Below are 25,750 nucleotides of genomic sequence, written 5' to 3'. Positions count from 1 at the left end.
GTGTGTCAGGGGCCTCCTCTCCTGTGATTCGCCAAGCAGAAAAAATCCTTTTCTGACATTATTGTGCTAGCCACGGTGCACCTTTTATTCATTCACCCCTCTCCTCCGCAATAGGAAAGAGTAGGCTGCATGTTAGAACTCCTCTTGCCCTACATAGGAAAGAGTAAGCTGCATGCCAGAACTCCTCTCCTCCTCCATAGGAAAGAGTAGGCTGCATGTTAGAACTCCTCTTGCCCTACATAGGAAAGAGTAGGCTGCACAACAGAACCCCTCTCCCCCTCCATAGGAAAGAGTAGGCTGCATGCTAGAACTCCTCTCCCCCTCAATAAGAAAAAGTAGGCTGCACACCAGAAGTCTTCTCTCCCTCTATAGTAAAGAGTAGGCTGCATGCCAGACCCCCTTTCTCCCTCCATAGGAAAGAGTAGGCTGCATGCCAGAACTCCTCTCCCCCTCCATAGGAAAGAGTAGGCTGCATCCCAGACCTCCTCTCCCCCGCCATAGAAAAAAGTAAGCTGCATGCCAGACCCCCTCTCCCCCTCCATAGGAAAGAGTAGGCTGCATGCCAGAACTCCTCTCCTCCTCCATAGGAAAGAGTAGGCTACACGCTAGAACTCCTCTGCCCCTCTCCATAGGAAAGAGTAGGCTGTATGCCAGAACCCCTCTCCCCTCCATAGGAAAGAGTAGGCTGCATGCCAGAACTCCTCTCCTCCTCCATAGGACAGAGTAGGCTACACGCTAGAACTCCTCTGCCCCTCTCCATAGGAAAGAGTAGGCTGCATGCCAGAACCCCTCTCCCCCTCCATATGAAAGAGTAAGCTGCATGCCAGAACTCCTCTCCTCCTCCATAGGAAAGAGTAGGCTGCATGCCAGAACTGCTCTCCTACTCCATAGGAAAGAGTAGGCTGCATGCTAGAACTGCTCTCCCCCTCCATAGGAAAGAGTAAGCTGCATACCAGACCCCCTCTCCCCCTCCATATGAAAGAGTAGGCAGCATGCCAGACCCCCTTTCTCCATCCAGAGCAAAGAGTAGGCTGCAGTCCAGATGGCCAAGGAACTCATCTGTGTAACACGTGTTTCTAAACTGTCAGTCAGGAATGACAATTTTTCTAGGTGTGGACATAACCCATTATGCCTAGAAGTCTGAAAAACAGTGATAATAATGATATTACTGCTTTGGTATATTATAAGGTGCACCAACAATACAAATTTACATGCCTAGGAATTGTAAAGGGCGGTATCATTTTAACAAGAGAGTAGCCCACTGCTTAGGACTGCTTAGGACTTGTAGGATCTTGTGTAGGTCATATTTATGACTTATCTTACTGTGCTCAGCTACCAATGAACTTCAAAGCAAAGTACAGTGCAAGGCTGCTCTTAAAAATTTAAACCCAGGTTTAAACTGATTGGTCCATTTTAAAGCTGCATATATTTGCATGTGCATACATTTGCATCAACTCGGAAATATTTGCATCTCATTGACCATCCCTATTTATCAACTCCTAACGTGGAGCGACCTCCCCAAACTCCTAAGATATATATTCAGGCTGGGAACACACATAGCAGAAACACTAGCGTTTCGGAAAACGCAGCCTTTATGGCCAGGTAAACCAAGCAGGGGCCTCCTGTGCTGTCAGGATTTCCCAGTCTGTGACTTGTATGACCACCACTGCCTCCCCGTCACTCACACACAAACCTCAGATCAGCAGCAACGTGCACAGAGGGGAGAGCAGCGCAGTGACCATGGAGTACACTTCAGATGTGGAAGTGAGGTCATTGCTCATTCCCTGCGTTTGAAGAATGCCACACGGTTACTGTTGGCTGCTCTTCTCTCTTTCGGTTGCAGCTGATCTGCCAGTCTGTGTGTGTCGAAGATGTGGAGATAGCAGTAAACTACATAACCCCAGTGACACTAATGCCCTTTGGGGGTGGGGGCAACTATGGATGACTATAATGGGGTTGGCTATCTATACTGGGGTGCACCTTGGCAGAGGCGGGATAAGGTCCTCCAGCACCCAAGGCTGAGACACTTCGCTTATCACGTGAACTAACGCTGCATGCTTTAGAGAATCAAGCCCACTGATTGCATTAGACTCAAAGGTGCCCCAGGGCCCCCAACACCTTAATCTCTAGTTATCCAGCTTACAGTCACTGCCATGTTTCCCCTTTTTTATTTCTCTATGCTTCAAACAGGATAGGAGAATGATAGCTGAGTGAGTTGTGCTCCTCCTCCTACACTGCGCCCTGAGGCTAGAGCCTCTCTTGCCTCTGCCTCGGCCCTGCACCTTGGTTACCTAAAGGGACGGGGCACCTTAGTTACCTGTACTGGGATGCAAGGGCATAACTAGAGGGGAGCAGCCCCTACGCCTGCATGGGGTGCCCAGAGCTGTAAGGGGGCCCCAACTACTACTCCACTACCTCCAATAAAGGGGTCCATTCTTCAGATCGGGTGTTTTTGTGGCTACACTCATTATAGCTGTAAATATTATGATGTCCACACTTGTTTTATGTCCCCTGCAAGATGGCCCCCACCCCCAGACTGTGAGGGCCACCAAAGAAAATGATGTGAACATTGGGGGACCCCATCAAAGGTTTGTAGGGGGGGCCCATGAGTTGTAGTTACACCACTGCTGGGGTGGACACCTTCGCTACCAATTATTACAGGAGAAGGGGTGAGGGGAACAAAAACGTTACTGGCACCCCTGCATAGTACAAAACGGTATTTATCCGTTAGCCGGGCGCATCCTGTAAGTGGCGACAAAACTCCACCAGAGTTACATCTTTCCCTACTATCCATGGCGGCCTGGAGGGAGAATAGTAATTAGCGCCGGATGCGCCCGGCTAACGGATAAGTACCTACAACACAAATAGTGGGGAACATAGATACATGAGAGCTTCTAAACTCTACTCAGCAATACAAATACAGGCAATGTTGATGGTTGGTTTGAGACATCACAAATTCTGGTGCATATTCACATGATAAATTACACCACAATAAGAAACACTAGGAGGAGGTCCCTGCCCTTGCTAGCTTACAGTCTAGAGTAGTAGTAGTTATATTTGTTCTTTCCATGACGCTGTTTGTACTCAGAATAAGCTATTATTTGTACAAAAGGTGGTTAAAAATGAATCCTCCAAATGTCATATAAAAATGTACTTCACATATTATTTTGTGATGCTGTATCAATCCAAAGCGAAAACATGCGTTATATGACCATTTTGTCTTAGTAATGTCATTGCTTGAAATAGTACAAAAATGAGTTTATCCTGGTGGCAGCTAATCCAACACAAAAAGCAAAAAGCAAAGAACGCCGGGCACACTGACATGACGTCATCTGAGTATATACGGGGCTTGCATGATGTCAAGCAATGTCATGACGTCACGCACACCTCTCTCTTCACGCGTGACTGCTGGAAGAGCAGCCGCTGTGATGACGTCACACGTCCCGCCCAGCGCGATGGCAATGAGGCTGCGGAGACAAGCCCCTCCTCCCTGAGGCGGGCGGGGGACACGGTGGCGGAGGAGATGGCGGAGCAGGGCCCCGGGCGCTCGCTGGGCTCTTATTCCCCAGTGGATTACATGAGCATCACCAGCTTCCCCCGATTACCGGAGGAGGAGGCCGGGGGGGAGCAGGGGGCCAGAGCCGGGGAGGAAGACACCTTCCTGGGGGAGCAGGATGCAGGTAATCGGCTGTAGGAAGGAGACGTGTCCTGCGTACAGTGTGCTGGCATATGAATGTGGTAATATCTTCAGCAGCACAGCATCTTTCATCCTAGTCTGGGTACCACAGCATCCTGCATCCATATGCACAGCATCCTTCATCCTTGTCTGGGTACCAAAGCATCCTGCATTCCTATTCACAGCATCCTTCATCCTTGTCTGGGTATCACAGCATCCTGCATTCCTATCTGCCTGGGCACCACAGAGATCTGCACTCCAATCCTCAATAGCACAGCATCCTGCATCTCTGGGCTCCACTGTATCCTACATTCTAATCCTCATTAGCACAGCAGCTTTCATCCTCATCTGAGAACTACAGCATCCTGCATCCCCAACCTCAGCACCACAGCATCCCAGCATTGTTCATCCCTATCTAGGTACCATAGCATCCTGCAACGCTATGCAATACCCACAGTGTCTTGCACTCTAATTTTGAGCACCACAGCATCCTTCATCCCTATCTGGGTAGCATAGTATCCCACATTGCATTCCTCAGCACCACAGCATCCTGCATACTTATATGGGTACCACAGCATCCTGCATGCACCTCTTCATGCATCCTGCATAGCCAGTATAACAGTGTATCCTACCTTCCCGACCCCCTCCAGCATCTTCATCATCAGTACCACAGTAGCAGAGCATCCCCATTTCCCATTCTGTCTATACCACAACATCCTGCATTTTCATCTTGGTACAGCTACATCCTGCATTATGTGAATGCATGTACCAGAGCATTTTGCATAGGTATCTTTGCAACAATGCATCCTTTCCATGTATAACTGTTTGCTTCTTCATCTAGGTTTGAGTGCATCCAGCCTATCTATCACATGCGCCAGTACAATTAACATTCAGGCCTGGAACCCACTGCAAAACGCTATCGCTAATCGTAAGCGATAGCATTTTGTATGAGCAGTTTGTCAGCGGTTTCATGAGCGTTTTAGGAAGTGATTTTACAAAGTGTATTAATTTGCCAGCGATTGTGTAGCGATTAGCGGTTAGCGTTTTAAAGTCTGATTGGTGCTTTCAATTAATTTTAATTTTGTTACAGTGTGTGGTAACGTTAAAACGCTAGCAAAATCGTTCTATGCAGGTTTTGATGAGCGATTACGCCAGCATTTATATACTTTACATTGAAGCGCTAACGCTCCTAAAATGCTGCATGTCTTGCGTTTGTGATTTGAGGAATCGCAAACGCTCCAGTGGAAGTTGCCCCATCCATTTACATCAGCTGAGCATTTTGGCCAAACGCTAGCGTTCTGTAACGCTCCAAAATTGCTCTCAAAATCGCCCTTGTGGGTTCCAGCCCATAGTATTACCTTTGCACATCCCATGCATGCTGCACCTGTATCACACATTCCAGTGTATCCTGCATATATTATGTATATTTATAGCACCACATATTAGATCTGGGTAAACCTTCATTCACCAACTATCCCAAGTTGAGCACTAAGCATTAACTTGCATCTTCATTGCATGAAGTACTTCAGTACACATCCACAAACAGGGACCACTGCTTTCTGCATCCCTTAACATAGCTGCAGTTCTCTGCATTCTTATGTGTCTACCAGAGCACTTTCTATTTCAGTCAAATGCAACACTACATTTTCTCTCCCCATCTGAGTGTCAGTGAATGCATCTTCACCTGGGTACCAGTGCATCCAGAATCTCAGTTACATGCAGCACTGCATTCCCATCTGTGCACCACTGCATCCTGGATTTTCCATCTGTGCTTCACTGGATCCTGTATTCCCATCTGTGCACCACTGCACCCTGCATTCCCATCTGTGCACCACTGTATCCTGCATTCTAATCTGTGCACCACTGTATCCTGCATTCCCATCTGTGCTCCACTGCACCCTGCATTCCCATCTGTGCACCACTGCACCCTGCATTCTCATCTGTGCACCACTGTATCCTGTATTCCCGTCTGTGCTCCACTGCATCCTGTATTCCCATCTGTGCACCACTGCATCCTGTATTCCCATCTGTGCACCAATGCACCCTGCATTCTCATCTGTGCACCACTGTATCTTGCATTCCCATCTGTGCTCCACTGCATCCTGTATTCCCATCTGTGCACCACTACACCCTGCATTATCATCTGTGGACCACTGTATCCTGCATTCCCATCTGTGCTCCACTGCACCCTGCATTCCCATCTGTGCACCACTGCACCCTGCATTCTCATCTGTGCACCACTGTATCCTGCATTCCCATCTGTGCTCCACTGCACCCTGCATTCCCATCTGTGCACCACTGCACCCTGCATTCTCATCTGTGCACCACTGTATCCTGTATTCCCATCTGTGCTCCACTGCATCCTGTATTCCCATCTGTGCACCACTGCATCCTGTATTCCCATCTGTGCACCAATGCACCCTGCATTCTCATCTGTGCACCACTGTATCTTGCATTCCCATCTGTGCTCCACTGCATCCTGTATTCCCATCTGTGCACCACTACACCCTGCATTCTCATCTGTGCACCACTGTATCCTGTATTCCCATCTGTGCTCCACTGCATCCTGTATTCCGATCTGTGCTCCACTGCATCCTGTATTCCCATCTGTGCACCACTGCATCCTGCATTCTCATCTGTGCACCACTGTATCCTGTATTCCCATCTGTGCTCCACTGCATCCTGTATTCCCATCTGTGCTCCACTGCATCCTGTATTCCCATCTGTGCTCCACTGCATCCTGTATTCCCATATGTGCACCACTGCACCCTGCTTTCCCATCTGTGCACCAAGCCATCCTGCATTCCCATATTTGCACCAGCGCATCCTGAATTCCCATTTATGCACCAGCACATCCTGCATTCTCATTTGTACATCACTGCATTTCCATTAGTGCACCAGTGCATTCTGCATTCTCCTTTGTGTACCACTTCATCCTGCATTTCCTTCTGAGCACCACTGCATCCTGCATTTCCTTCTGAGCACCACTGCATCCTGCATTTCCTTCTGAGCACTACTGCATCCTGCATTCACATTTGTGCACCACTGCATCCCAGATTTCACTTGTGCACCATTGCACCCTACATTTCCATCTTTGCACCACTGCATCCTGCATTCTCATTAGTGCACCACAACATCCTGCATTCCCATTTGTGCACCAGTGAATCCTGCATTCCCATCTGTGCACCAATGAAATCAGGTATTCCACTTTGTGCAACAGTTTATCCTGCATTACCATCTGTGCACCAGTGCTATCTGCGTTCTTATTTGTGCACCCCTGCATCCTATGCTCCAATCTGGGCACCAGTGCTTCCTGCATTCCCATCTGTGCACTAGTTCTTTCTTCATTCCCAATTGTGCACCATCCCCATTCCATCCCCATTTGTGCACCAGCACATCCTGCATGCCAATCTGTGCACCAGCGCTTATTTCATTCTTATTTGTGCACCAATGCACCCTACATTCCCATCTGTGCACCATTGCACCCTACATTCCCATCTGTGCACCCGTGCTTCCTTTATTCTTATTCGTGCACCAAAGCATCGTAACCCTGTATTTCCATCTGTGCCCCACTGCATCCTGCATCCCCATCTGTGCACTACTTCATCTTGTATTCCTATCTGTGCACCACTGCATCCTGCATTCCTATATGTGCTCTACTGCATCCTGCATTTACAACTGTGCTCAACTGCATCCTGCATTCCCGTCTGTGCTCCACTTCATCCTGCATTCCTATCTGTGCTCCACTGCATCCTGCATTCCTCTCTGTGCTCCACTGCATTATGCATTTACAACTGTGCTCCACTGCATCCTGCATTCCTATCTGTGCTCCACTGCATCCTGCATTCCGATCTATGCTCCACTGCATTATGCATTTACAACTGTGCTCCACTGCATCCTGCATTCCTATCTGTGCCCCACTTCATCCTGCATTCCTATCTGTGCTCCACTGCATCCTGCATTCCTATCTGTGCTCCACTGCATTATGCATTTACAACTGTGCTCAACTGCATCCTGCATTCCCATCTGTGCTCCACTTCATCCTGCATTCCTATCTGTGCTCCACTGCATCCTGCATTCCTCTCTGTGCTCCACTGCATTATGCATTTACAACTGTGCTCCACTGCATCCTGCATTCATATCTGTGCCCCACTTCATCCTGCATTCCTATTTGTGCTCCACTGCATTATGCATTTACAACTGTGCTCCACTGCATCCTGCATTTCTATCTGTGCTCCACTTCATCCTGCATTCCTATCTGTGCTCCACTGCATCCTGCATTCCTATCTGTGCCCCACTGCATTATGCATTTACAACTGTGCTCCACTGCATCCTGCATTCCTATCTGTGCTCCACTTCATCCTGCATTCCTATCTGTGCACCACTGCATTATGCCTTTACAACTGTGCTCCACTGCATCCTGCATTCCTATCTGTGCTTCACTGAATCCTGCATTTACAATTGTGCACCACTGCACCCTGCATTCCTATCTGTGCTTCACTGCATCCTGCATTTACAACTGTGCACCACTGTATCCTGCATTCCTATCTGTGCTTCACTGCATCCTGCATTTACAACTGTGCACCACTGTATCCTGCATTTACAACTGTGCACCACTGTATCCTGCATTCCTATCTGTGCACCACTGCATCCTGCATTCCCATCTGTGCACCACTGCATCCTGCATTCCCATCTGTGCTCCACTGCATCCTGTATTCCCATCTGTGCTCCACTGCATCCTATATTCCCATATGTGCACCACTGCATCCTACATTCCCATCTGTGCTCCACCGCATCCTCATCTGTGCACCACTGCATCCTGCATCCCCGTCTGTGCTCGACTGCATCCCCATCTGTCCATTGCATCTTGCATCCCCATCTCTGCACCACTGCTTCCTGCATTCCCATCTGTGCTCCCCTGCATGCTGCATTCCTATCTGTGCTCCACTGCAATCTGCATTCCCATGTGTGCTCCACTGCATCCTGCATTTACAACTGTGCAACACTTCATCCTGCATTCCCATCTGTGCACCATTGCATCCTGCATCCCCATCTCTGCTCCACTTCATCCTGCATTCTCATCTGTGCATCACTGCATGCTGCATTCCCATCTGTGCTCCACTTCATCCTGCATTCCCCTCTGTGCTCCACTGCATCCTGAATTCCTATCTGTGCTTCACTGCATCCTGCATTTACAACTGTGCACCACTGTATCCTGCATTCCTATCTGTGCACCACTGCATCCTGCATTCCCATCTGTGCTCCCCTACATCCTGTATTCCCATCTGTGCTCCACTGCATCCTATATTCCCATATGTGCACCACTGCATCCTACATTCCCATCTGTGCTCCACTGCATCCCCATCTGTGCACCACTGCATTCTGCATCCCCGTCTGTGCTCCACTGCATCCCTATCTGTCCATTGCATCTTGCATCCCCATCTCTGCACCACTTCATCCTGCATTCCCAACTGTGCACCATTGCATCCTGCATTCCCATCTGTGCCTTACTGCATCCTGCATTCCCATCTGTGCTTCACTGCATCCTGCATTCCCATCTGTGCTCCACTGCATCCTACATTCCCATGTGTGCTCCACTGCATCCTGCATTCCCATCTGTGCTCCACTGCATCCTACATTCCCATGTGTGCTCCACTGCATCCTGCATTCCCATCTGTGCTCCACTGCATCCTGCATTCTCATGTGTGTTCCAGTGCTTCCAGCATTATTTGTGCTTCAGTGCATCCTGATCCTCCATTTTAATCTGTGTACCACTAGATCCTGCATTAACGTGTGCACCACTGCATCCTGCATTCACAACTGTGCATCACTGCATCCTGCATTCACAACTGTGCATCACTGCATCCTGCATTCCAATCTGTGCACCAGTGCTTCCTTCATTCCCATCTGTGCCCCACTGCATCCTGCATTCACAACTGTGCATCACTGCATCCTGCATTCCAATCTGTGCACCAGTGCTTTCTTCATTCCCATCTGTGCATCAAAATCGCATTTTCGTAAAAAAAATTATGCACGTTTTTAAAGTTAAGAAAGTTGAATCCAAACAGACCCCCCCCCCCCCCCCCTCTAATAAAAATCCACGAATCTGGGAAATTGTATGTAGAGTTTGTAATGACAAAGTGTAAATGGCACCTTACACTTGACAAGGCTCTTAACTGCCATTAATTGTCTACACACAACTGTTGACCTGTCAAGTGGAGGACACCATGTGAAGAGGGGGGTCCTTGTTTGTCAGTGGCCCTGCCTGTCAGAAGTGCAGCCTTCTCAGATACAGAAAAATGGCGTATAGGACTTTATTTCTCCACTGTTCCATGAATTATGGTAGCGAAAGCAGGATTTCAGAGTTTCTGTTTATAGTAGTCCTTTAATAAATGAATATAGTGGCTAAAATTGTTGAGGTGTGAAGTCCTGTTTACCCCTAAAGATCTGGTTTCCTTTTTATTGGTTGAGAGGAGTGAGAACAGTAAACTTTTTCTGATTGGCTGTTATAGATGGCTTGCCATATTTTGGAGCAATCAGAACAATGCAGTGGACGATGACAGCTAGTCCATGTTCACAGTGGTGCGTTTTGACAGCCATTTTGTAACGTGGCTTACCGCAATGCCATGCACCACCAATATGACATTGACAGTACGGCGGGAACATTGCGGTATAACGGGATACGACATTGTAAACACGCACATTAACAGCAGTGGTGAAGCATACTTTTGTTTAACTGTATTCTTCACTGTACTCAATGCAACGCAAACATAATGAATGGCGCCACTTTCCTGATCCATTGGGCATGATTCACAAAAGCGTGCTAACAGTTAGCACACTGGTGAAAAGCCCCTTATCACGCCTAAACTCAGTTTAGGCGTGATAAGTTTAGACGTGATAACTATAGCACCAACTAGGTTAGCACCGCAGTGCACAGCTGATCAAACGTTTTGCGCTAGCAAATCCTGGTGCGCGCAAAACGTCGCATAGAGTTTAATGGTGCTGCTTTACGCGCAGGACCTTGCGCGCGATCTAAACTTATCTAAACTTATCGCGCCTAAACTTATCACGCCTAAATTGAGTTTAGGCGTGATAAGGGGCTTTTCACCAGCGTGGTGCAATGGTTATCACGCCTAAAGTCTTTTAGGCGCGATAACTGGGTTATCACCGCTTAGTGAATCGAGCCCATTGCGTCCCTGCTGTCACAGGGAACGTAATGGCCACTGTGATGGTAGCCTGACAGTGAGCTCTCACTGACTATGATCTTTGTTTTTAAATGCGTTGGCATATGGTTTTTTTAAGACCAACTTTTTAACTTCAATAAACATTTTACTAAGCACCTTGGGGCAATACATACTTGTACAGGTAAGATAGGCATTTTAGATGGCCCATACTCCAAGTAAATAGTCGTGATTAAAGAGAAGTGCAGTTTGTGCTTACCGTTAGTTTTGGAAATTCGCACATGGCTGCAAACTGAAATGTTAAGTAAAATGTCAGATACCATGAACATTACAAAGACACTAGTGTGGCACCAGTCCTTTTTACAACAATTTTGTAATGAATATGGAATTTCCGTTTAGAGTACACCTGAAGTTAGAGGGATATGGAGGCTGCCATTTATTTACCATAAATATTTATTTATAATCCCAGTTGCCTGGCAGTCCTGCTGATCTTTCTGGCATTAGCAGTGTGTGAATCACACACACCTAAAACAAGTATGTTGCAAATCCAGGCTGGGTGGACACATAGCAGAAACGCTAGCGTTGCGGAAAACGCTGCATTTTGGCCTCTAGTGAAAGTCTATGGGCCTCAGGAAAAAAACGCATGTGCCGTTCTATGCATTTTCAAAAACTCTGGTTTTCTTTCATATTATTCAGGAACACTGCCAAAACGCACATAATGAAAGTCAATGGTAATGCAATGGTATGCGTTTCTCATGTGTATTCCATACGTTTTTATATGCGGTTTTTTTTCTAAAAAAACATATCTGTATTTTTCGCGTCCTGTAGCCTTCCAAGTGATTTGCATAAATGAAAATATAAAAATTCATGGAAAACTCATACAAAACGCATATGCGAACCGCAAACACATTAAAACAACACGCAAAACGCATGAAAAACGCATCGCCAACACACCAAAAAACGCAGTAAAAAAAGCTAAATAAAAGCCCACAAAATTAACATAAACCCTGACATAAAACGCAGCCTTTAACACTATGTCATATGTGAACCCAGCCCCATTCAGACTTCAACTAGAAACATCTGATCTGCATGCTTGTTCAGGGTCTATGGCCGGAAGTATGACGGCACAGTACCTACCTACACACATGCAATAACCATCGACTGCAACAGACGATAATGTACTGTTTATAGCAGCTGCTGATTTATACTGCTTGGGCATCGTTAAAGGATACAGGAAGTGACCTGTGACATGATGAGATAGACGTGTATGTACAGTGCCTAGCACACAAATAACTAGGCTTTGTTCCTTTTTTTCTTTCTCTGCCTGATAGAGTTAAACATCAGGAGTGCAAGTGACAGTTTCTGTGCAGGTCAGGACTAGGTCCGACTATAACCTAGCCCTCACTGATAAGGAATTACCCCCATAAAACTCTTTCCTGGCAGAAAATGACTTTTGAGAGAGATAAAAAGGATCAACAGTTCATAGATTTTAGCTCTGGCATGCCTTAATGAATGTGTCATTGACCAGAGACAATGAAACAATAAAACCTAAAAAGTACATTTAAATATAAAATAAAACTGTAGGATATCTAAAAATGTCATTTTTAGGAGAAGAAGGATAGATACAATTGTTTATCTCAGTTTATTTTCACCTTGTGTTTCATTTAAGGATCTGTCGCTCCAGACTGAGCACAATGTTATTTCTGTTTCCCTAACCCACAGGAATGTGCTCTGTTGTGCGCCGATTTTCATCCCAGCCAGGCAATGTGCATTGTTTAAAAGGAAATAAATATGGCAACCTCCATATCCCTGTCAGTTCGGGTGTACTTTAAAAATAGAGGCACAGAGGTAGAGAGAGAAAAAATAGCACTGGGCTCTACCTGCAGATGACTCTTCTGTTAGTGTTGTGATGTTTGTCACTACACTTATTTAGAGTCACGACTGCTTATCGAGCTGACATACGCAGCCAAATGTAAACACCAGCAATGAATTATACATGCATTCAAAGCTGTATACAACATGCAAGGGAATATTTATGTATGCAAATATTATTATTTTTGCTTTATATATAGCCATCCATCTACTGGGGTTCTGTTCTGTATGATGATAGTTACAATAAATACAATAAATGTTTTTCTTAACATTTTAGTAAGGGGGCTTTTAGGACCATTGTAGTCCCTTACACACTCCAATGAGTTCTGGGTCACCATGAGCTTGCTGGTTAGTCTGTGCCTCTCGGATTCACAAGCCCTACTCCATAGAGCCAAATTAATCCATGCCATGCACTGATGAGGATCAGACAATCCGAAACAGTCTGTATGCATGTTGGATTATTATGGCTCTGTACAAATTAACAAGCTGACACATCATTGCATTCCAGCGGTTCTGGAGGTGTGTTTAGCTTCTAAGGGTACAATGGTTAATTTGCATATATTCAGCAGTGTTGCTGTGGGAGACATCTCAAGCTCACTCCAACCTGAATTATCGCAAATTCTTTCTGTTTTAGGAAAGCAAACTTTTGTTTTTCTTAACATTTTAGTAAGGGGGCTTTTAGGACCATTGTAGTCCCTTACACACTCCAATGAGTTCTGGGTCACCATGAGCCTGCTGGTTAGTCTGTGCCTCTCGGATTCACAAGCCCTACTCCATAGAGCCAAATTAATCCATGCCATGCACTGATGAGGATCAAACAATCCGAAACAGTCTGTATGCATGTTGGATTATTATGGCTCTGTACAATTTAACAAGCTGACACATCATTGCATTCCAGCGGTTCTGGAGGTGTGTTTAGCTTCTAAGGGTACAATGGTTAATTTGCATATATTCAGCAGTGTTGCTGTGGGAGACATCTCAAGCTCACTCCAACCTGAATTATCGCAAATTCTTTCTGTTTTAGGAAAGCAAACTTTTGTTTTTCTCTACAATAAATACACACATACCTATACAAGGGAAATCCTGTTAAAGTGGATCTGAACTCTTGCACAGGACAGAAGGAAAACATAGAAAAATGCACCCTGTATGTATTTAGAGAGTTCAGCCTGTCTAATCACAACTATAATTTGATCTCAGCTGTGACAGCTGACTGCCACAGCAGAGCAGCTAATTGGTAAACACAGGATGTTAACCGTATGTCTGCTTCTATGAAAATAGGAAGTAGACACACCACAGATTTATTGCAGAATTTGTATCAGCTGTAACAAAGAAATGTTTCCCTTAAAGAGAGTCTGAAGCCATAATAAAAATGGCTTTTTTCCTTATATCCTGCGGCTGAACGAGGGTCCTTTCCCCTCCAAATCCCCCCTGTGCTGCCCGGGGAGCGCTTCCGTGTGAGGCCGGGCTATGAGCTGCAGCCCTGCCTCACACGCGTCTATCAGCGGCGGATCTCTGCCTCTCCCCGTCCCTCTCAGTCTGCCTGCACTTAGAGGGGCGGGGAGAGGCGGAGATCAGCCGCTGACAGACGCGTGTGAGGCAGGGCTGCCTCACACGGAAGCGCACAGGGGTAGCAAAATCTACGACCAAGTTGGTCGTGATTTTGCAGGGGGGGATTTGGAAGGGAAAGGACCCTCGTTCAGCCGCGGGATAGCGGCGTTTTAGCAGGGGCACACATGCCCCTGCTATATATATTGAAAAAAGCCATTTTTATTATGGCTTCAGACTCTCTTTAAGGGCTACTATGCTGTTGCTTAGCTTTTAGAGCAGAGAGGAAGTTTCAGGTCCACTTTAATAGATAGCAGAACAACATACCTTGTTCAGTGCATAAGGTACCTTTCAACTATAAAAGTATTTGGATATGATTTGCATTTTTCGAACTTATGTGTGCTGCACATCTATTGCAAATCAATTGCATCGCATTTAAATTGTGCTGTTGTTTGAATCTTCGCGTGCAAATTTAGTGCAGGAAAAAAACGGCTTACATATATGCTTTTTTTCCGCACCGTATATACTATTTGCATGCAATGCAAGTCAGTCGCATGCAAGTATGAAGTTAGTTACATGAAATTTAATGAAAAATACCTTAATTGGTATGCATGAAAAAGCACAATGGGAACATTTGCATAAAATCACAAACAAAAAAAGACTTGGAAACTAAAAAACGCAAAACGCAGATTCGGAGAAAAAAAAATGTAGCCAGAGATCACAGGGATAAGTGTGAACAGCAATTCCAGAAATTAAAAGGTGCCGCCAAGCACAGGCCCAATCGAACCGAAATCGCTCGCGTTAGTCGATCGTACCTGGTGCAAGATGTCGGTCCGAAGTTGGTTGGTCGGTTGTACGGCGGCCGATTTCAGAACGAGCGACGAAACGACTAAACAGACGCCATAGTGTATAAATGTGCCCCCGTGTGTGCATTATACATTACCTGTTCCATGTCAGCCTCCGTGCGGTGTCGGTAACCTCCGGGCGGCCTTCGTACATGTCACTTGGGCATAGTGCCTAATGTCAGCGCATAGTGTCTGACGTCAGACGCTATGCACCAGTGGCATGTAGGAGAGCCGTCCGGAGGTTTCGAACACTGCGTCCGTAACCTCTGCACATTGGGGGGCAGTGGCGGGGCGGACGCAGCGGGCACAGCCGATACCCCTTTAAAATTTCATGCTGGAATCGGCCTGCAGTATATGGACAGCTTCGAAGAACAGACAAATTTATATCTAATCAGATTCGAATAGAGATAAATGTGTCTCGTTGTCGAATCTGCCCACAATCTCCTGATGTTTGGGCACCTTTAGGAGGAGGATAGGTACAATTGTTTATCTCATCAGTTTATATTCACCTCGATTTTCCTATAAGCTCAGCTGCAACACTCACCACGGGCCTTGGGGGAGCACATTACACGGGGGAGGGGGGGAGACCTGGGGGGCTGGCAGCCCAAAGCAGCTCCCCAGATATCTAATAGATGTCATGCTGAAATCTATTGCAATCTGTGTACAGTACACTGGCAGCAATAGATCCCTCTCTGATCCGATTCGATCAGAGAGGGATCTAGCTGATGGTTGGAACTGGGGGCCATCTGCCAGTGTATTGCTCAGTAACAGCAACATAAGGAAAAAAGTAATTTACAGTGCATTTACCCTGGAAGAAATGTACTTGTTATTTGTAGTATGGATACAGAGGCGCCAGAAGGATAAAAGAGTCTAAAATGTTTAAAAATTGAGGAGGTAGTGGTGGACTTACCTCCTCTAAGCAGACAGAAAAAAGAAAATGCTGATCAATTTTCAGCAAAACAATTTATTTACTTAAAGAGAATCTGTATTGTTAAAATCGCACAAAAGTAAACATACCAGTGCGTTAGGGGACATCTCCTATTACCCTCTGTCACAATTTTGCCGCTCTCCGCCGCATTAAAAGTGGTTAAAAACAGTTTTAAAAAGTTTGTTTATAAACAAACAAAATGGCCACCAAAACAGGAAGTAGGTTGATGTACAGTATGTCCACACATAGAAAATACATCCATACACAAGCAGGCTGTATACAGCCTTCCTTTTAAATCTCAAGAGATCATTTGTGTGTTTCTTTCCCCCTGCAGCTATCTTCCACTGAAGTTTCAGGCTGTTTCTTCCTGCAGAGTGCAGACAGCTTTGCCCTTGTCTGTAATTCCTCAGTATGTGAAAGCCCAGCCAGCTCAGGGGAGGATTTATCCAGCTTGTAAAAGAGAAGAGAGAAGAGAGAAGCTCTCGTAATCTAAATAATACACAGGCAGTGTGCAGAGAGGGGCCTGGAGGGGGGAGATGCATCACAGAACCACAACACTGAAGAACTTGGCAGCCTTCCAGACACAGGCTGACAAGTCTGACAAGAGAGAGATAAGTTAATTTATTACAGAGATGGTGATAGTAGAACGTGCTGCAGTAAGCCAGAACACATTAGAATAGCTTTTGGAACTTGTAGGATGATAAAAAACAGGATGCAATTTTTGTTACGGAGTCTCTTTAAATTGAGGCACTTGGCATAGTGCCAGACCTGCATTGTATATGCTCCATCTTATTGCCCGAGGAAGTGGGTTACTCCCGCGAAACGCGCTGTATTATACCAGAGAATATTAATAAATTGTTTTCTTGTGTCTGCTCGGAGGAGGTAAGTCCACCATTACCTCCATTTTTAAACATTTTAGACTTTAATCTTCTGGTGCCTCTGTATCCATACTACGTTTTACATATCCACCCTTGGTGGAGGGGTGTTACCCCTTTTTCTTGACCTGCAGAAAGCTTCTTCTTAATTCTGAGTGGGGACAGGTCTAATCCCCCTACCTGCATCTACAGTGGTTGCCTTAGTGGTAACCCAGACTTGTGGGTATACTGCACATACTCTTTCCATGCACCTTCAGTTACCAGTACATACTACACTATATTGGGCTCTCTGCGTCCCTCTTTTTGTACTTATATGCTTCTTATAGGAATCTTGCACATATCTTACACTTGTTCCCTACACAAAGGATACAACAGCCTGTCTGCGGCATCTATCGAAAAAAACATAGAAATTTGGCCGCCCAGCAATCCCAATAGTAAAATATTGATATTTAATTTACATTTTTTTTTTACTATGGCTAAACCTAAGCTTACTCTCCCATAGAACTCCCCCCCACGCCTAACCCTAATCAGTACCCCGCACAAACTACCTACCTGACGCCTAAAACCCCACCAAACATCCTAACTGACACCTAACCCTCCCCCGCCTAACCTTAACCTCTCCGCCACCGCCAACCCCTGCCGCAAGGGAAAAAGATACAGTTTCTCGGGTGCTGCTGTAGGTGCCTATTAAAATATTGGCTTTGGACTCTATTCACAAAACTTCTCACACATAAGTTGTTTATCACGGAATTGATAAAATTAATCTTTCGGGTAGGAACACACTAGGCAAAATCGCATATGCGTTTTCCATAGCGCATAGTGGAAAGCGCATATGTGATTCTCCCTAGTGTGTTCCTACCCTTCAGCACATTCTCTGTAGATAAAAAAAAAGGGGGCAACACCCCTTCACCAAGGGTGGACTTAGAACATGTACAGGCAAACAGAGGCGCCAAAAGGATAAAAGTCGATAAAAAGTTTAAAAATCGGGGGAATCCGAGGTGGATTTCTTTCCTCCAAGTAGACACAACAAACTGTTGATAGAGTTCAACCAAATATTTATTCACATAATCCAGAAAGTGCAACGCGTTTCGCAGGCATATCCCGCTTCATCAGGCTATGAGCTATGAACGGAGCATAAAACTTATGTAGGTCTAGTACAAAGCAAAACGCCACTACCTCTATGTTGACAGGCAGAATTATTCTGCAATGCAACTAACCGCTGTGAACAGGGCCTTCGTGCTCAAAACATAGTCCAAATTTGCTGGATTATTTGTGAATGCTAGTCTACTTTAGGGGGCCCAGCAGGAAACCTCATAGGGAAATTCAGCTAACGTGATTGGGTGGACGGTACCTTCTCGAACTGATGGGTTTCAGATAGGTTGTAGTAAACTATCTCCACACTATTTGGCAACGTTTTGTGCTGTAGAGGGTGCTGCAACTGGAGAACTGTTCACTATTTGCCTGATTGGTATCCTAAAGTAGACTAGCACCTACTGGTGTCCTCAAGTGCTGCTAAATAAACATTTTATTATTATTATTTTTTATTTATATAGCGCCAACATCTTCCGTAGCGCTGTACATAATACAAACAAATAATGGGGAACAAATATACATAAGAAATACAAGACACTGTACAGTCATGACATTGAATAGAGTAAATACAGATACATACATAGTTGATATGTGGTTGGTACATGTACATATGTTAAAATAACAGCAGTATGAGAAACACTAGGAGGAGGACCCTGCCCTTGCGGGCTTACAATCTAGAGGGTAGTGGGGAGGAAACAAAAGGGAAGGAAACACAAGGATTAGTGGGTGAGCCAGTGTGAAACATTAAATCACACCTGAAGTGAGAGGGATATGGAGACTGCCATATTCATTTCCTTTTAGACAATGCAGTTTGCCTGGCTGTCTTGCTGATCCTCTGCCTCTAATACTTTTAGCCGTAGACCTAGAACAGATATGTTTCTGACTGAAGTCTGACTGGACTAGCTGTATGCACGTTTCAGGTGTGTGAATCAGACCCTACTGCATCCAAAGAGATCAGCAGGACAGCCAGACAGCTGGTATTGTTTAAAAGGAAATTGCAGCCTTCATATCCCTCTCATTTTAGGTGTACTTTAATGTCATTATATATTAGAAAAATAATATCATTTAAGGCATTAGCTCTAAAGTATATGTAATAGAGATCTTACCTGAGGCAGGAGCATGGACCAGAAGCGTCCCTTAGAATCTATCATTTTGTCCTGTGTGTCCGTCTTTCTGGACACCCCCTGTGACTTATCTGTACATCTCGGCAGCGTTCTGCGTCATTGTGATGCGATCTTTCAGGCTCATTTCTGTGTTCTGTGCCAATATTTCCATATCTTGCCAGTAACCAATGTGCTGTCAGTTTATGGGAGCATGAGGTATTCATAGATGGAATGTTCACAATGTGCTTCCACTTGATATAATACAGATAGACGTTCACAGTTGTGCTTATGTAATGTACAAACACACCACAGGATTTGGAAGTAAACTGACCAGTGGGAACTAATATGGAGCAATAGGGACTGCAGGGACACAGGTACAAATCATGGATTCCTCCATGCTGCATTTCTTCCCTCACCTGGGCACTTCCCCCACATGGTAACACCCAGTGCAGCCACATAACCTCTCCTACACCAAGTGTTGCCACCTCAACCCCCCTCTCCCTCACGTAACTCCCCCAAAGTAAATACAACCACTATCCCAACCCCATCTTCCTAACCAGTGCAGCCACCTAACCTCTCCTCCAGCAAGTGTTGCCACCTAAACCCCCCTCTCCCTCACGTAACTCCCCCAAAGTAAATACAACCACTATCCCAACCCCATCTTCCTAACCAGTGCAGCCACCTAACCTCTCCTCCAGCAAGTGTTGCCACCTCAACCCCCCTCTCCCTCACGTAACTCCCCAAAGTAAATACAACCACTATCCCAACCCCATCTTCCTAACCAGTGCAGCCACCTAACCTCTCCTCCAGCAAGTGTTACCACCTCATCCCCCCTCTCCCTCACGTAACTCCCCAAAGTAAATACAACCACTATCCCAACCCCATCTTCCTAACCAGTGCAGCCACCTAACCTCTCCTCCAGCAAGTGTTACCACCTCATCCCCCCTCTCCCTCACGTAACTCCCCAAAGTAAATACAACCACTATCCCAACCCCATCTTCCTAACCAGTGCAGCCACCTAACCTCTCCTCCAGCAAGTGTTACCACCTCATCCCCCCTCTCCCTCACGTAACTCCCCAAAGTAAATACAACCACTATCCCAACCCCATCTTCCTAACCAGTGCAGCCACCTAACCACTCCTCCAGCAAGTGTTACAACCTCAACCCCCCTCTCCCTCACGTAACTCCCCAAAGTAAATACAACCACTATCCCAACCCCATCTTCCTAACCAGTGCAGCCACCTAACCACTCCTCCAGCAAGTGTTACAACCTCAACCCCTCTCTCCCTCACGTAACTCCCCCAAAGTAAGTACAACCACTATCCCAACCTCCTCTTCCTAGGCAGTGCAGCCACCAAAGCCTCCTACTTCCCCCACTTCCATCCCACCAACAAGTCCAGCCATCGTCACCCCATTCATGTAAAGTTCAGCCACCACTCTCCATCACACATAAGTGAGGCTAGCATAACTTACGGTATTGCCCACATATCCTCCACACATGGAGCCATCTTTCTCACCAGAAGGGAGTAAGGACTGAATTCTTTTCTCCCTCCCTCTCCTAGGGCCCTCTTCTTGTACTACCCTGGTTTAGGGTGACTAGACGTCCTCCAAAAGAAGGACATGTTCTCTTTTTTAACATGATTTACTTCTTTCTCCAGGCATTCCAAAAAGTTGTCAAAACAACTTTATGCCTTTGTTATGAAACCACATCGCCTAAGCAGGACAACGCCACTGCTGGTTCGGACGCCCGTCTGGACCAGCCCTAAGTAAGAGTTAAATTTGGAGATTTACTGCAGAAATTTGATATCTCTTCTTAATCTCCCAGTTTTTTTGTTTGAGTTTTAATCTTAAATTGAAGGCATTTAAGGTAAGAGGCGACACCAGGAAAGGTGACTCCAAATCCTTCAGTTTAGATGCCTTGTGTTATACTGGCACCAGAGCGCTCTACAATACACCTTAGGGTGTGTCGGTGTCAGATGAATAGTACTTTCTGCTGTTTTGGGGAGACGTAATCCTTCCCTTTCCATCCTCTCTGTTCACAGACCCGGACGCCTTCCTCAAGTCAGCCCGTCTGCAGCGCCTGCCATCCTCCTCTTCAGATATGGGCAGCCAGGATGCTTCCCCTCTGCGGGAGACGGTGAAGGACCCCTTCAGCTCAGAGTGCAATTGCCGGCAGGATGGACTGACTATCATTATAACTGCCTGTGTCACATTTGCCATGGGAGTCACAATAGCTCTCATCATGCAGATCTACTTTGGTGATCCTCAGGTAAGAACACTTGGTGGCATCACTATTGGGGGGGGGGGGGGGGGAGCAGCCCCTGCAGTTATAGGGGTTCCCAGAGCTATGGGGGGGGGAGGTGTTCCAAAAACATTGCGTTCTCTACAGTTCGGGTCCCCTACCCCCCACCAAAGCAGGCCATGGGGGTGGGGGGTATCAGGAAGAAGAGGGGTGCTAGTTCTTTCAAAGTGTTGCTGGGACCACTCATGATTTGTACATAATTTCTACTTGAAAAAGGTTCTGAATTCACAGTGAATTACGGTAACTGGATATTGCAAATATAGTGTTGTTCATTTGGATGCCAACGCAAGGCTATACATTACTATTACGTTCTGCTGCTCGGTGGGCACACTGGACAGGACTTCACTTAGTTGCTGCCATTTTGCATGATTGAAATGGTCGCCAGGAAAATTTCAGCTGACTGGTCTTGGGTTCCGTACTGGGTATAAAGATGATACATTGTGAGCCTTTGTTTGGGCTAGGTATACATTAGAACAGGTATGGTTTCAGGAGGTTAACTTGAGTATTAGTGTGAGATGTCAGGAAGGGAACTACAGTGTGTGTGTGTGTGTGTGTGTGTGTGTGTGTGTGTGTGTGTGTGTGTGTGTGTGTGTGTGTGTGTGTGTGTGTGTGTGTGTGTGTGTGTGTGTGTGTGTGTGTGTGTGTGTGTGTGTGTGTGTGTGTGTGTGTAGGGGGGTGATGATGGTTGGGGGTAAGTTACATATCAAGAATTTATATATTCCATTAGGAGGGGGTAATTTTAATGCACAAGGCAGGAGGTTAGCGGTCGCCATCAGTAAATGCTAACATTAAGCCTGGATTCACAGTGGTCAGTTGCATAATGCACGTGTTATAATGCGCTAAAATAAGTGTGAACTGCAATGGAGACTGGATGTAGACTGTAATGCAAGGCTTGCATGCAGCGAGTTAGAAAAACGTGATCAGTTACGATCTTTACTGTGAACAGGCCCATAGAATTGTATGGGCAGTGAGTTGACATGAAGAATTATTCTGCAATGCAACTGAGCACTGTGAACCTAGCCTAAAGGAATATGGAGCTGAGGGGGATCAGATATACTTACTTGGGACTTCTTCCAGCCCACCCATGTCTCAGGTTCCTCAATACAGTTTCGATATTCTCCAGGGTACCGATGTCTGCTTTGAAAGATCCAGCTACTGCGCATGCGCTGAGCGCGCGCTCCTCTGACTAAGCTTAATTACGCACGCTACACTGCCACTGGCGCTAGTAGCGTGCAGGAACAGAAAATTAAGGTGCGCTGATTAAGTATTTTTGTTAGTGAATCTACCCCCAAGCCTTATACTGTTGCCATGTTTTTCCATTAAAAGTCATAGCAACTGCAGAAGGACGTTGAAGGACAGCATTTTATGGCATTCCCTTATATAATGACCTTCCCAATGACATATGTTGCATATATTTTTGTATTAAAGTGGTGAGATATAATTTAAAAAGAAGCATGCAAGGCACTTACATATGCATATACTGTATTGTTTCTACCACTTTCAGATCTTCCACCAGGGGGCAGTGGTGAGTGATGCATCACAATGTACTACTTTGGGTATAGAAGTCCTGGAGAAAAGGGGGAGCTCAGTGGACGCAGCTATTGCCACTGCACTGTGTCTGGGAATCCTTAATCCCCACACGTCTGGCATTGGAGGGTAAGTAAGACACAGTTAACACACCTTATGGATGTATGCATGCTTATCCAATAAAACTAAAGTACATTAGGAAACCAGCCAGAATCCATCATGTACAGTTTTGATGTCTATAAAATGAAATTGAGCTGGTTCTTATGCATAGCTGCCAACTGTTCCTCTTTCTGGGGGACTGTCCCTCTTTCCCTATTTGTCCCTCTTTCAAGACTGATGCCTAGATATGTGTAAATATATGTATTTTTCTCCTCAAAAAATGTGTTAAACTTTATTCCCATCAAATAAATTGATATATTAAACTGTTAAAATGAAGGAAAAATACTGATGATAGAAAGGACCAGTGTGGTCTTTTAAATCTGAATTCTTTGATATGCATGGGGAGGGATGTGCAGGACCGGATTTAGGCCAAGGCCTAGGGCTCCACAAGAGCAAGGGCACCAAAGCAGCAAGCTAAACTGGTGCAACATTTGCAAGCTTGCAAATGCTGCAATGCAGGGAGATCAGGCGAGCGTGGTGGGGGATCTGGAGCACTAGCCATCCGATGCTCAGTGAGGGTCCATTTCCAGATGTCCACCTGAATGGAGCTAAAAAGTGTGACTGTCCTTTTAATATATAACTATACCAATAAAGTACTATTTTAGGCTTGTGGGGTTCTTATGTATGTAGTGTAGTGTAGTGGCTTGACCTGGGGAATGCGGCACCTGTAGCCCATTTCCTGCACACGCCTGTACACGGTGGCTCTGGATGTTTCTACTCCAGACTCAGTCCACTGCTTCCGTAGGTCCCCCAAGGTCCAGAATCAGTCCTTCTCCACAATCTTCCTCAGGGTCCGGTCACCTCTTCTCGTTGTGCAGCGTTTTCTGTCACACTTTTTCCTTCCCACAGACTTCCCACTGAGGTGATACAGCACTCTGGGAACAGCCTATTCGTTCAGAAATTTCTTTCTGTGTCTTACCCTCTTGCTTGAGGGTGTCAATGATGGCCTTCTGGACAGCAGTCAGGTCGGCAGTCTTACCCATGATTGCTGTTTTAAGTAATGAACCAGGCTGCGAGTTTTTAAAAGCCTCAGGAATCTTTTGCAGGTGTTTAGAGTTAATTAGTTGATACAGATGATTAGGTTAATAGCTCGTTTAGATAACCTTTTCATGATATGCTAATTTTTTGAGATAGGAATTTTGGGTTTTCATGAGCTGTATGCCAAAATTATCAATATTAAAACAATAAAAGGCTTGAACTACTTCAGTTGTGTGTAATGAATCTAAAATATATGAAAGTCTAAAGTTTATCAGTACATTACAGAAAATAATGAACTTTATCACAATATGCTAATTTTTTGATGTGGCTAAGTAAGATTTTATTAAGGACATGGGAAGATGGGCACTGCCATGGAGAACATTTATCAATATCCAAATTCTTTTGGGAAATAAAGAGATTTTAGCGAGCAACACTATAAAGCTTTTCAGAGGTCTCTCAGCACAGCCTGTGTCAAAAAAAATGCTTTGTTTACCCAGCTGTTTGTAACAATTTTGTGTCGGCATCGGTGGGGGGGGGTGGGGGGGTGGAGTCAGAGCTGAACTGTAACCTGTCTGAAACTGCTTACTTTACACTGTGAGGCAGAAAGAGACAGACAGGAGCACAGAGATTTGGCAGGTGATTATTTACACACATTTGAAGCTATATTTCTGCTTCCTATCATTCTGAACAGATTCCAGTCACAGTAAACAGTCAGTGAAGATTGTTTCTAAATGCTGGATGTGCTGAACACAGCGCTCCATAGTAATACCCACAGTGAAAACTGTTCTCTGTAAAGGTCATATACAACATGAAAAGATAAAAAAAAAGGCTTTATATTGCTATTTGCTAGTAATTACTGGAAATACCGGTATATGTGGCATTTAGAATTTTAGCTAACTTTGTCATCCTTTAAGTTTGACTGCATTTGCTGCATGCTTGTTTCAGGTGTGTGATTCAGACACTACCGATGGCTTAAAGATCAGCAGGATACCATGCAACTGGTATTGTTTAATAGGAAATAAATATGGCAGCCTCCATATTCCTCTCAGGTCAGTTGTCCTTTAAAGCGGACCTGAACTCAGAACATCCTTTTCTTTTTTTGGGGGGGGGGGGCACAGTTTGTAGTGGTGCCCTATAAGACATGCTCAGCAGCCTGCAAAATGATATGGAAAGATAATTTCAATGTTGCATTACAAAATTTATTTTACAGCCTAATACAGGTCTAAGTATTTTTTTTTTTTTTTTTTTTAATGACGGGAATTTCTCAGTGCAGATGCAATATCAAAAATAATGAATCGGGTAATTGCTGAATCCTCAAATCTCATTATAGGCGCAAAACCAATGCTGCAATATATCTGTATAATATTATCAGGGGTCAGTTGTTATAAATCTGTGTGAATAAAACGTTAAAAGTGCAGCAATGCTCTATCAGGCCTGTGAGTATTATGTGAACGGAGGGTATTGTGTCGTCCTGTTTCTGTTCTTGTAACTCTGTCCGTAACAGTTTGTCCTTTTCATATGTGGTTATCTTACCTAAGGATCAGTTTTCTGTAACACAATAGGCAGATTTAGCCCATTTGGTTGTATAAACACTCAGCAAATACTGGCATTTAAAGAGCACCTAAAACATAAATAACTCCTTCACTACTTAAGATTTAGCATACATC

General features: G+C 45.3%; 2 protein-coding genes across 2 annotated transcripts in view; one reads left to right on the top strand and one right to left on the bottom strand.

Moving 5' to 3' along the window:
- LOC137541258 (ubiquitin carboxyl-terminal hydrolase CYLD-like) overlaps positions 1 to 19,193 on the bottom strand; it is a 75,456-nt gene extending 56,263 nt beyond the window's left edge. The window contains exon 1 of the mRNA XM_068262466.1: positions 19,121 to 19,193. The gene's annotated coding sequence lies outside the window, so the exon portion shown is untranslated. The remainder of the gene's footprint in view (positions 1 to 19,120) is intronic.
- The window catches only part of GGT7 (gamma-glutamyltransferase 7), a 73,486-nt gene continuing 51,243 nt past the window's right edge, over positions 3,508 to 25,750 (top strand). Inside the window, exons 1-3 of the mRNA XM_068262465.1 lie at positions 3,508 to 3,680; positions 21,160 to 21,386; positions 22,924 to 23,075. Coding sequence (XP_068118566.1) covers positions 3,524 to 3,680; positions 21,160 to 21,386; positions 22,924 to 23,075 — 536 coding nt within the window. The 5' untranslated portion in view covers positions 3,508 to 3,523. The remainder of the gene's footprint in view (positions 3,681 to 21,159; positions 21,387 to 22,923; positions 23,076 to 25,750) is intronic.

Source organism: Hyperolius riggenbachi, chromosome 12 (assembly GCF_040937935.1).
Source record: "Hyperolius riggenbachi isolate aHypRig1 chromosome 12, aHypRig1.pri, whole genome shotgun sequence".
Classification (NCBI taxonomy): Eukaryota; Metazoa; Chordata; class Amphibia; order Anura; family Hyperoliidae; genus Hyperolius; species Hyperolius riggenbachi.
This window is presented reverse-complemented; position numbering and strand designations above follow the sequence as displayed.